The 11,367-nt window shown below is 41.2% G+C and overlaps 1 protein-coding gene across 1 annotated transcript; it reads right to left on the reverse strand.

Moving 5' to 3' along the window:
• Positions 1-3,792: 3,792 nt before the first annotated feature.
• Positions 3,793-10,937, reverse strand: rasl11a (RAS-like, family 11, member A). The gene is made up of 8 exons (XM_079184330.1): positions 10,410-10,937; positions 8,707-8,763; positions 8,469-8,551; positions 6,799-6,839; positions 6,587-6,716; positions 6,384-6,459; positions 5,382-5,458; positions 3,793-4,427 (listed from the first exon to the last, which is right to left on the reverse strand). Exons 1-8 carry the CDS (start codon positions 10,567-10,569, stop codon positions 4,200-4,202), a joined length of 852 nt encoding a protein of 283 aa, XP_079040456.1. The 5' UTR covers positions 10,570-10,937; the 3' UTR covers positions 3,793-4,199.
• Positions 10,938-11,367: the final 430 nt, after the last annotated feature.

An 11,367-nucleotide genomic window follows, 5' to 3' on the forward strand; every position in this document is an offset into this window, starting at 1 on the left:
AGATTAATTCCAGTCTTTGTGCTTAACCATCTGCTTTAGCGGCTAACGCTAACTCTCTGCAAGAAAAGCGAACGAGGATAGCCCTCGTAAAGCTCCCTCGTTGCATTCAAGAGAGAGCAGAGTTGTCTCTCTCGAGTGTGTTCCTGTGAGTTGCAACAACACTGAATTTGTGGTGATAAATCATCTCATCTTGAAAACATTATGCGAGCCAGGATGAGGGAGGGAGAGAGAGCAAAAGGTTGAAAATAAACTGCTGATGAAGAGAGTTTACGCATCCAAATCTTTTAACAAGGTTTTGAAAACCCCGTGCGGAGAATGTGTGGAGAGAGTAAAGCCAAAAAAACCAGGCAGGACATTCAAACCTGACTCGTCTGAAGGCATTCTGTAGGAGGAGGGGGAAACGTGAGGGGAGAGGGCAGGCAGGGTGGGAGAGAGGAAACAGGAGGCTAAGTGGGTTTCCCACTGGGAGCCAAAAATAGAGATAACAAAACCTCAAATATTGTTCGTGTATTAACTCCTAAAGGCCTCCACAAAGAGCGGAGGTTTGTTTCAGCCGTGATAGAAGTCTGAATGGTGAAGTCAACCTGCTGATGTGATCAAAAGCTCCGGAACGTCTACTAACTGTTGAGATTGTTTAGTTAAACCGAGCCTAAACAAACCATAGTCGTTTGTCCAGATGTCAAATCAGCAATGCAGTCACGTGTATTATTTATGTTACGGCCATTTTGGAAAAGTGTTAACTTGTCGGTTTGACGTAAGTCTTGTTCTTGATAATCGAATTGCAACATAATTGGAATTCTTTTCAAGCCTCTGATTGCCAAAAGTTAAATAAAACAAAATGTGTAGCCTCGAGTAACTAAACTATTATAAGTTGAAATAGTGACACCTAGTGGCTGATGTGAGTCCGAGCACTCAACGAGCACTATTGCCCCCTAGTGGCAACGTTACGTATCACATGAAATGACCTTTGACTCCCCGTTTTTAACCAGGAAGTAGAAAGTGTTTCCTGTTCACGCATCAGCAAAATCACACATCTTACGCCTTTGGTTGCATCATGGGTATGTAATGTAACTTTAATCTAGTTTGTGCACGAGGCTAATGTTAGTCTGCCTCACTGTTACTCGGGTATGTTTGTTTTGCTGCTTTTGGTTCAGATCACAATCATAAGTGGTATCGAGTTTATTGCCAAGTCGGACGACACGTTAAAAAGCAATAATATTCTTTATTTGAATCATCAAAAAGGCAGCGTTTGGTCTTTCACAGCAGCGTTTAGCCGTCACTCGTAACGGCATTATCTCGTCGGGGAGTCGAAACATTAAATATCTCGTCTTGTGCTGAAAGCGGACATGTTTGTTTAACGTGAGCGCAAACAAGCTGATAATCTTCTGTTTTTGTCTCCCTTTCGACAGCAGCTATCTTCTGTCTGTCCTCTTCCTCCCTGTTTCTGTCAGCCACTTCAACACGGAGACATTATGATCCATTTCCTCTTTTATCCATCATAGTTTTACTTCATGAAGTCTTAGATCTTCTCTCTCTCTCTCTCGCTCTCTCTTGGTTTGAGGTCTTGACTTCATCCCAGATGGGACTTTAACTTCCTGCCGCCTCTTACAGATAACGGAATTAAGGCCTTAACCCCCCCCCCCCCCCCCCACACACACACACACACAGCTGGTTTATGTCCTCCACACTGCTGTTGTTGATGAAGTACTTTCCCATAGAGGTCACCAGAACAAGAGCTTGTGTTTGCGTTTGGTTGCTTCGGGTGTGTTGCTGTTGATGAGTCAATAGGCTGAGACTCCTCTGCTCAGTTGTTGCTCTTTGCATTGTGAGCTTTTAAACTATGAAGGTCTGATAGTTATGCATGTTTTACTTCAGAGCCTAGAAAAACCATTTTGTTCAACGCTCATTAACTTAAGTGTACTGAAGAACATACAGTTGCATCATCAGCAAAAAGAGAGTCTTTTGGAGAACACGCTGAATAATTTCGTGGGATGTCTACGAGTTACGGCTCATTATTAGGCAGAGAATGCTGGATGAGATCAGCCTCTAACGTTCCCCTGTTAGTCAAAGACTTGCTCTGATGAAGGTTTAAAGACTCACGGCTTTTCATCTGCATGTTTGTCTTTCTCACGATTTGATGTTTTTGGCCTTCGTGCACCTTCACAAGGCTCCGTGTCTAGACGACATGATTTATACTGTTGAGTTAGATTCTTCCTGCACAACTGGACGTTTAACGACAGCGAGGACATTATTTATTTTGAAACAGAACCCAGAAGTTACTCCGGCTCTCTTTTTCTCCTCATACCCGAAAAAGGGAACACTTGGTTGGAAGCTCCACTTTTCTGGTCTCTCGCCTCCTAAATGTCACATTAACTCTTCGTCCATCACATTAAAACTTGACGTGTAACGTCAATGCCGGAACGGATTGCTTGGCTTTTAAAGAGAGAAGACTAAATGGGGGAGGATATCGTCACTGAGAAAGCGGGAACACTTGATCCAGTGGCGCACAGGAAGAGGTCTTCAAGACTGACATGTGTGTGTTTGTGTGTGGGAAGGAAAGTCGGGGTCTCAAAAAGAAAACACGAGAGGAAATTGTACTTTTAAAGTAGCTAAAAATGATGGAAAAAAATCTCTTCTGTGTTGGCACGAAGCATCAAAATGTCATCTCGGGACTTTCTGTCTCGACACACAGCGAGCGAGACTTTCTTTTTTTTTTTCGGCCCCGGCTGCTTATTTAAAGGGCAAAAGGGGTCAAGAGGGGTCACCGGTCGGGGTCAGCAGACAATTTTTTCTCTGAGTGTGTGTTAAAAGGGTTCGAGTGGCAGCTCAGTGACCGAGAAGGAAATTCCAAATGCTGAGGAATTTCGTCTTTACTGGGAATTTTGTGTGTGTGTGTGTCAGTAAGTGGAGAAGGTCATGAGAACAGCGGAAGAACACAAACACACACTTTACACAACGTCCTTTTAGATACTTTACAAATCCTTACAGATATAGAACAGACTTTATTTAACAATTCCATCCACACTTTAGGACTCTGACCCCTGAACGCTGCTCTAAATTGTGTTCAAATCCGACGTCTCTCGGTACCAAGAAGCTGAGACTCGCTCAGAGATTCCTTCAACATTAAGTCCACAGAACACTAAACACCTTCCTTCTTAAAACAAAGCAACAATAGAAATGAAACACTTCTCAGACTGCGAGACAGTTTGTGTTCTTCGGGCTGAATAGTGGAAACGTTTACAGGCGATCTAGGGCTCGTAAAGTCAAGTACGTCGTGTGTTGGAGATTGTGCTGGTGATGATTTTTAGGGTTTTAAAAGAAAACTACAGCTCCTGAAACATTCATGGACTCTGGTTTTCTTACCAGTTAAAACACACATATGGAAGTCTACAGCTGCCATTATTAAAATTGTTCATTTTTTCTGCTGTGTGCATGTCTAAAATAAAATAAAATGTTACATTTCAATGTTTTAAAATAAAATGCAGACCAAATAAAAAATGTAAAAATCAGACAAATCTGTTTTCTTCAGCCTGTATTTGTTTACATTTTGGCAAATTGGCGCCATTAAAAGCAGCCGAATTAATTCCAACTTCTTTAAGCGATTCTGTTTTATTGTTGGCAGCCGTTGACGTCCGTCGTTATCGGGCGTTCGTCCTCGTCGTGTTGTGAGAGGAGAGGCCTCCCCTCCGGCTGTCACATGTCAGCATGTGAAGTCGAACGCTTTGTGTTTTGGGGTCATTTCCTGCTTCGGTTCAGACTACTAGTATTAATAAGTCTGCAACAGAGAGGACGGACTCTTGCATTGCATTTATTTTGTATATCAGCAAAGTTGTTCCCACATGGATTAACCCCTTCAACCAAATTAAATGAAATTGTCTTTTGAGCATAACTCTGTGGCAGAATAAAGGAACCGGTAGGGGGTCAAATAAGACTCTAATAACATTTTCTTCCATTTAATTGTCTCGTCTTTGGCATTGAATTAGCTTTTCATCCTACTAGAAGCGATGTTTCAGACTTGGATCTGTTTACGGTGAAGTTTTTTTCGCTGTCCTCTTTGGTGAACGCGCCAAGTTTCTGACACAACGCGAGCCGTTTGCTCAGCAGTCTGTGACACGTTCGCTTTCACGAGCTCCGTCCAAAACACGGAGAAGAGCTTAGTTTGCAGAAAGCTCCGTTCAGTCTTTGAAATGCTTTGATCGCTACAGAAACTCCTCCGTTTCTTCTTCATCCTTCCATCGAGTTTTCCATGGAAGCTCGTGTTGCTTTTGGTCCCGTCCTGCGATCAGAGTCGTGGACGACTTGACTTTGGAGGAGAGGACCTGTCTGAACCTCCTCTTCAGCTCCTGCATGTTGGGGGATTTGGGTCTGGCCAGGTGGAGGCCTCCTCTCCGTTTCTCCCCGTTCCCTCCTCCCAGCGCCCGGATCACCTGGAACACAGAGACCACGGTGACTCGCTGGAGCGAGAGACAGCGGAGCAGCTCGAGAACATCTCGTCTTTTTTCAGTTTTATTTTTTATTTTATGTCTGTATTTATCATTTTATGATTTGATTTATTATTAATTATTTGATTTGATTTATTTTGTGAATCACTTTATGACGTCCTGCTCTTGAAAGGTGCTTCATAAATAAATAAAGTTACTTCACTTTTTTCTAAAATTTTACCGTCTGGAGCCGAACAATTAAAATTGTCAATGAAATATTGACAACATGAAATGATTCTACCTGATATCCTTTGTTTATATTATTGTGGATTTTCCATTACAGCTATATTATTAACAATAAGAGCGGTATCATTTCTATATTGTTTTGTTACAACTAATAAAAGGGATAAAGGTGTGACAAATAAAAAAAGTACATTTAAAATCTGTATTTACATATATTTTTGAAGATATATTTGTCTATTTTAGAAGTTTTTTTTGTTAATTAAATCCGCCGCCGCCCTCCGTTAACAAGCTGAGTCAGAAAACCAAAACAATGAGCTGAAAGATGCTGAAGAGCTGACCTTGGTCTATTGTTAATATAAATAATATTGATTATTGCAGCTTTTTAAAGCACCAGATTATCTGCTCTGTTGAACACCAGAAAACAAAGACAGAAATGTAAAACCTCCTACTGCTCCGCCAGAAAAACAAATACACAGATCAGACCACTGCAGGCTGGTGAACCTCTTTCTGACTAAAAACACAAACATGCTGTTTTTATATTCTTTCAGTGGGAAACAGCATGCGCACTCATAATTCCCACAGGAAGTGAAAATCCCTTAAAGTTTGAATAACGTCACTGAAATCTGCCAACAACCGAAGCTTCGACTGTCCCTCCTCTTCGTCGACATGGCAGATTAAAGGCACCGATAAAGAAAACAACCAAAAAAAGGGTCCCACCTCCTGACAGAGATGGAGGAAGGTGGCGTGGACTCCCTCGTGGTTCTCTCTGGCCGAGGCCTCAAAGTAAACTCCTCCTGAGAGCAGAGGCAGTTTCATCTTTCAGATAACAAACCGGCATTCGTCCTTCGTTAGGCAGCATGCAGGATATAGTCAACGTGTGTGTGTGTGTGTGTGTTATAATCGGACGGTTCATTTAGAGCTTGAATCCGCCAGATGTTTTTTTACAAATTGGCCACTGTGAGAAAAGTCCATTTAAAGTGTTTTGGTGGCATTTCTACAGTTCTCTGATCAGGTTTCTGCACAAAAACAAAAGATCTTCAAAGCTCGAGAGTAGAAAGAAGGGAAGAGGACGATGGATACAACATAAAAGAAGAAGTAAAGAAGTGACTAGTGACCCCAAGGAGAAGTGAATGAAGAAAATACATCATATATAGTTGATGGCCTCATGATGAAAACACCACACTGTGAGACCCTGAAAACGTATTTTCTTTTTCCAGAACTTGCCCTACAAATGTTTATTATCACGTCGTGAATGTGTCCTTTTTATAGAGAAATAAACTTGAAAAATGGAGGAGGAAGAAGAAGAGGATAAGCAAAGAGGAGGAGGAAGAAGAGGAACAAGGAGGTGGAGAAAGTAGAAAAAACAGAGTAAAAAGAAAAGGAAAAAAGAAAAGGAAAAAGGAAAAAAGGAAAGGAAAAAGGAAAAAAGGAAAAAGAGAAAAAAGGAAAAAAGGAAAAAAGGAAAAAAGGAAAAAAGGAAAAAAGGAAAGGAAAAAAGAACAGAAGAGGAGGAACAACAACAACAACAACAAAGTGGAGGAGGAAGTATAAGAAAGAAGAGGAAAAAAGGAGAAGAAGGAGGAGAAGAAATATGAACAAAGAGGAGAAGGAAAAAGATGACGAACAAGAACAAAGAAAAAGGACACCAAGGAAGTGGAAGAAAGAAGAAGAAGAAGAAGAAGAAGAAGAAGAGGGATGATGAGGATGACGAAGCCCCACCTAGCGAAGCTGCTAACGTCTCTCCTTCGTCTGCCGGCACTTGTCTGGCTCTGAGCAGGTCGCTCTTGTTACCGACCTGCAGCAGATTACAGATTACAGGACGGATTAGATCGATGGGGATCAGGGTCAGCAGGTAACTGTCTCGTTGCTGCCACGTTTCCATACATCGCTCATGTTCTGTGTATTAGATCTGGTACACTGACCAGTATCACGGGTATGTTTCCAGAGGGGTGTATGCGTCGGACGTGCTGGTACAGCGGCTGGATGGTTCGGTAGCTGTTGTGGTCCGTGATGGAGAAAACCAGCACGTAGCCGTCTGCCCAGTAGATCGACCTGAGAGAGTCACTGAACGGTTATTATCGGCAGCATTATTCCTTCTGTTGGTTTAATTCACGTTTAAGTAAATGAATCCGACCTGTTGATCTGCTCCTGGCAGTACAAGCCCTCAGCATCATCCTGAAAACATCAAGATGTTTAAATCAAAGAACCTGTTGATTCACTTTCTGAATAATAAATCATTTTCTCTATGAAATGTAAACAATTTCGACATACTTGCACTTTACTTTAGTCGTGTATTTCCATTTTGTGCTACTTTTCCACTACAAATCAATGGGAAATATTGTAGTTGTTTACTCTGCTTACTTTTTACACATAGAAACATATTAATAATTAATAATATTATGCAGTAATATACTACTAATCTACCAGTACAGTATCTAAAAGTAGCTCCACATTGACGAACTACAGCAGAAAATGCTCGTACATGTATTCATAAGTAATAATGTTCCATGATAATGTAGCCACAAATGAGTATTTTGTATACTTTTGATACCTTAAGTACATTGTGTTGTTCTTTTACTTCAGTAACATTTAGAATTCAGGACTTTTACTTGTAATGGAGTATTTGTAGACCGTGATATTTCTTAAAAAACCTAAAATATATTCAACGTACGATGATATAAAACAGAGAAAAGAAGCAAATCCTCAAATTTGAAAAGCTTAAACCGACACATGTTTTTTTCCCCTTTCGATTTATAACTTTAAGTAATAAATAAAGTTGTTATAAATCATAGTTTCAGTACTTGAAATGCTTTAAAGACGTTTTCCGTTAGACTGAAGTGGCTTCCTATTTTAAAACACTTCCTCATTCCTCATCCCAGCGAGGGGCTGATAGTCCAGCCTGCTCAGCAGAAGACCTTCTCTCGTCTGTAAAAGAACTGGTTTAAAAATAACCCGTGATTACTGGGGGCGACGATTGCTGCATTCCCAGTGAGACAAGACCATCTCTTCCTAAAACTCAACTGCCTAAACTTGGAGGAGAAGGACAGAGCGGCTTAAAGTGAGTTAGCAGGTGGTGCTTTTACTAAAGAGGCACGTCGCCAAGACAAATGGCTGTTTATGGACACACACCAGCTGTTTGAATTTACGACTCGACCCACCGGACCACCCGGTTGTCAGTTCGGACACAATCAGACTTTAGGTTTGGGCAGATTCTTCTACTTATAATTACCAAGAAAAAAACATATTTTCTGCAATCAAGAGGTGAAGATGAGTTCAGTTGCTGCTGGTTAGGATTAAAAAGTCCTCACGCAGCTTCTAACAATCCTCCAGAAGCTCGGTAACTTCTCGACCCCTCTGCCTCCACACATTAATTACGTCTAATCTCTGGGAGCAGGTCGCCATCGTCCTCCATCCTGCCAGGAGAGAGTTCCTCACCCTCCGTTATCTCCCCCCCCCCGGTGGAGGGAGGAAATGAGCAGCCCAGAAGTCTAGTTATTTTTCTTTTGTAAACAGACTGCCGGTGTGCAGAAGTGTGAGCCATGTGGCACGTTGCGCTCATTATACTGGAGGAGATAGTCCTAAGGTCACTTCCTCTCGCTTCAAACACATTCCTGAAATTGCTTTCAAGATAATAAAAAAAAAAGGCAGTTTTTGATGAGTTCAACTTTTAGATCGTTAAGCAACAACGTCGAACAAAGATCTCGACACCTAACATCTTCATAAACGGAAGCAAAAAAGCGCTCCAGATGTTCTATTCATGATGCAGCAGGAACACTCTGGGACTCTCTGCCTCCATCGGTTTACCTGGAGAGCGACGCAGGGAGTGTCCTGGATCTGAAGCGACACTTCCTCCCCATCCAGCGTGACCTTTCTGGAGTAGAGCGCTCCTGGGGAGAATGAAAGGGACAGGATGAATGGATGTGATGGATAAACGGATCAATAGTCGGGCACTTCTGTGGAGGGGGAAATGCATTTATTTCTGCTGCGTACTTGGACAAACGTTCCTCGTGTTATTTCAGACCAAAACGGGCTAAAAACTCACCGGTGTTTGCTTCGTAATCCCCGATGAACCTCTTGGTCAGAAACCTGACAATCAGAGCTGAAAAAGAAACAACAAAACTCCAAACTGAACATTGTTTACGGCGATTTTCAAAATCGTTGTCACAGCGTGCATGAAGTAAAGAATGTATCTTGATTCTCAAAGTTCTTGTACTTGGAATAAGAAAGATATTTAAGAAAGACTACCTTTCTGCAACCTACTGACCTCTGTAACACTTAAACTGTTGCAGGTGTTGCAGGAATTTTCGTTTTTTCTGTTGCACATTTTTAGATTCTGAAAGCGTTCGCAACAGAGGGACGAGCCGATCAAACAGGGACGAGCCGATCAAACAGGGACGAGCCGAACAAACAGGCCCAAAGTCTGAAGTGAGAAAATGATTCACCAATACTCCGAATCTGATGTCGCAATCCCCCATGAGTCATCTTTGTATTGGTGAATGATTGTCTCGTGCACCTCTTGTTTTTCTAAATCTCGCTGACGTTTTGTGAAGCCAGTTTCATTTTGGTAGAAGCTTTTGTTTCCCGTTGGTATTAAAGGACGATTTTCACACATTAAAGTGCTTTTGTAAAGTTGGGAGACGAGTTGGGAGACGAGCTGAGATATCCTCACTTTTAGTCCCATGTTCGGGTCTAACTCCTGAAACCCAGAATACTAAATTTCCCATAGTGCAACTGGGTACATTCTTTCGGTAATCCCTTCCTAACTTTACACCTCCAGTTTGTAATGCAGGCTTTTACGCTAGTAATTTGTCTTCTCCGAGCCCGAGCTGTGATCACCCCGATGACATCACGATGACATCACTATGACGTCATCAGGGTCGTTTTTTAAGACTCCCACCAGTCAGAAGAATAATATATGCACTAATTAATGTATTCTGAAAACCCTCAACATGGTCTAAAGTTATTGAAATCTACAGTGACAGAACTGGAAAATCACAATCTCATTATTTGACCCTGTTTAGCATTTGTTTTGACCTTTTATTGAATATTTGCTATTTTTCATTTTATTATAATCTCATATTTTGTCCCCGTACTATTTTACCTTTTAAGGAAAAGATAAATATTGTACTTTATACGACACTACAACTTGTTACTATTACAATTAGGATTGAACCTCCAAAACATATGATGAATTAATTATCTGAAATATGAATTACAGATTAAACTACTTTAAAGAATATAAAAATGTTAAAAGTGACACTCGAATACAAAATAAAATAATGCAAGCAGTACGTTTAGGTATAATTAAGTATCGTTATATTATTTTAATTGACCTGAATACTTCTTCCATCACTGATTATAATGAATAAAAGCTAACAAATAAAATGTAAAAAGCGGCAATATTTGAAGAATGCTTATAATGCAGAATGTCGCCCCCTGTCGTTCAGGTTTGGTAATTTATTTCAAACATTTCCACTACTTTCTTTATATATTCCTCCTCTAGTAGACAAACTAGTCAAATATGTATTCCTAACAATAACAAAGCTGCATGATGAGAGGTTTAATCTGTTATTAATCACACTATTGAGATGCATTCAATCCCAGCCAACCGTTCCCCATGTTTAATCCCTACAAGGCAACTTCAGTTCATGTCAGAATAATAATAAAAACTTCCCTCATTCAGCTGAATGTTTCTATGTTTCCCCTCCTGTGACCTGAACCTACAACTCTCCCGTTAATCCCTACCGGTTTTCCCGACGTTGCTCGCCCCGAGCACCACAATCTTCACCGTCTTGTTGGGCACACAGTCCAGCAGAGGATACTCCGGTATGGGCACCAGCAGAAAGTTGCCCGACCCGCTGCTGCTGTTCATGGTCGCCGGTGCAGGGTCGCCAGACAGCCGCATTTAGATCCCCTCTGCCTTCAGATCAGCTTCTGCTCTGTGTGGGAAGAGAAAAATCACTCCAGTATTCCCAAAATATTCCTGCAGGAACAGCGTGGAGAGCTCCGGGTCCCCAGATGTGTCCTGCTGTTTATTCTTGGTAGTTTATGATGCAGAAATGTTGGGTTTCCTCTCTGTTAAAGGTGCAAAATCCCCCAATATTTCCCAAGATCCCTGCCCCGGTTCGGGGTTTTCCACCAACTGAGTTCTAAGAGAATCTCCTTTCAGCAGCGAGAAGTCATCAGCAAGACACTAAAAACCACAACTCAGTGAATGTGATGCTTCAATATAAAATGCATAAACACATGCATTACAAAAAAAGAGAAGTAATCCGGTTTGCACAGATTCCTGATCACTGACTGTGGAGAGAGAGAGAGAGAGAGAGAGAGAGAGAGAGAGAGAGAGAGAGAGAGAGAGAGAGAGACTGATCCATCCCCTCTAATATTCCCGTGAGTCCAGACTAAATTGAGCTCCTCTCTCCAGCCTGGACTCAGACATCATTGCTTGTAAACACGGAAATGAAGGTTTATGATAATAAAGCTGCCAGACATATTAGTCAAAGATGAGACTGCACGCGGCATGTTTTATTAAACTTAGATTCAGTAGAGAGAGAATAAATGAAATAATTAATGCTGATGACAAAATGTGATATTGATATTAATTACTGAACACATTGACCAACACATTTAGAATAAAAAAATAATAAATCATGACTCAAAAAATAAAATGTATGTATTGTGATTCACAAAGTCAGAATTAAAA

This window comes from Pholis gunnellus (assembly GCF_910591455.1).
Source record: "Pholis gunnellus genome assembly, chromosome: 23".
In the NCBI taxonomy this organism is placed as follows: domain Eukaryota; kingdom Metazoa; phylum Chordata; class Actinopteri; order Perciformes; family Pholidae; genus Pholis; species Pholis gunnellus.

Coding starts and splice junctions, on each gene's coding strand:
- rasl11a (XM_079184330.1), bottom strand. CDS start 10,569: ATGCGGCTGTCTGGCGACCCTGCACCGGCGACCATGAACAGCAGCAGC. Junction 8,764..10,409: donor GAGCAACGTCGGGAAAACCG/GTAGGGATTAAC, acceptor TTTCTTTTTCAG/CTCTGATTGTCAGGTTTCTG. Junction 4,428..5,381: donor TCCTCCATCTCTGTCAGGAG/GTGGGACCCTTT, acceptor TCTGTGTTCCAG/GTGATCCGGGCGCTGGGAGG.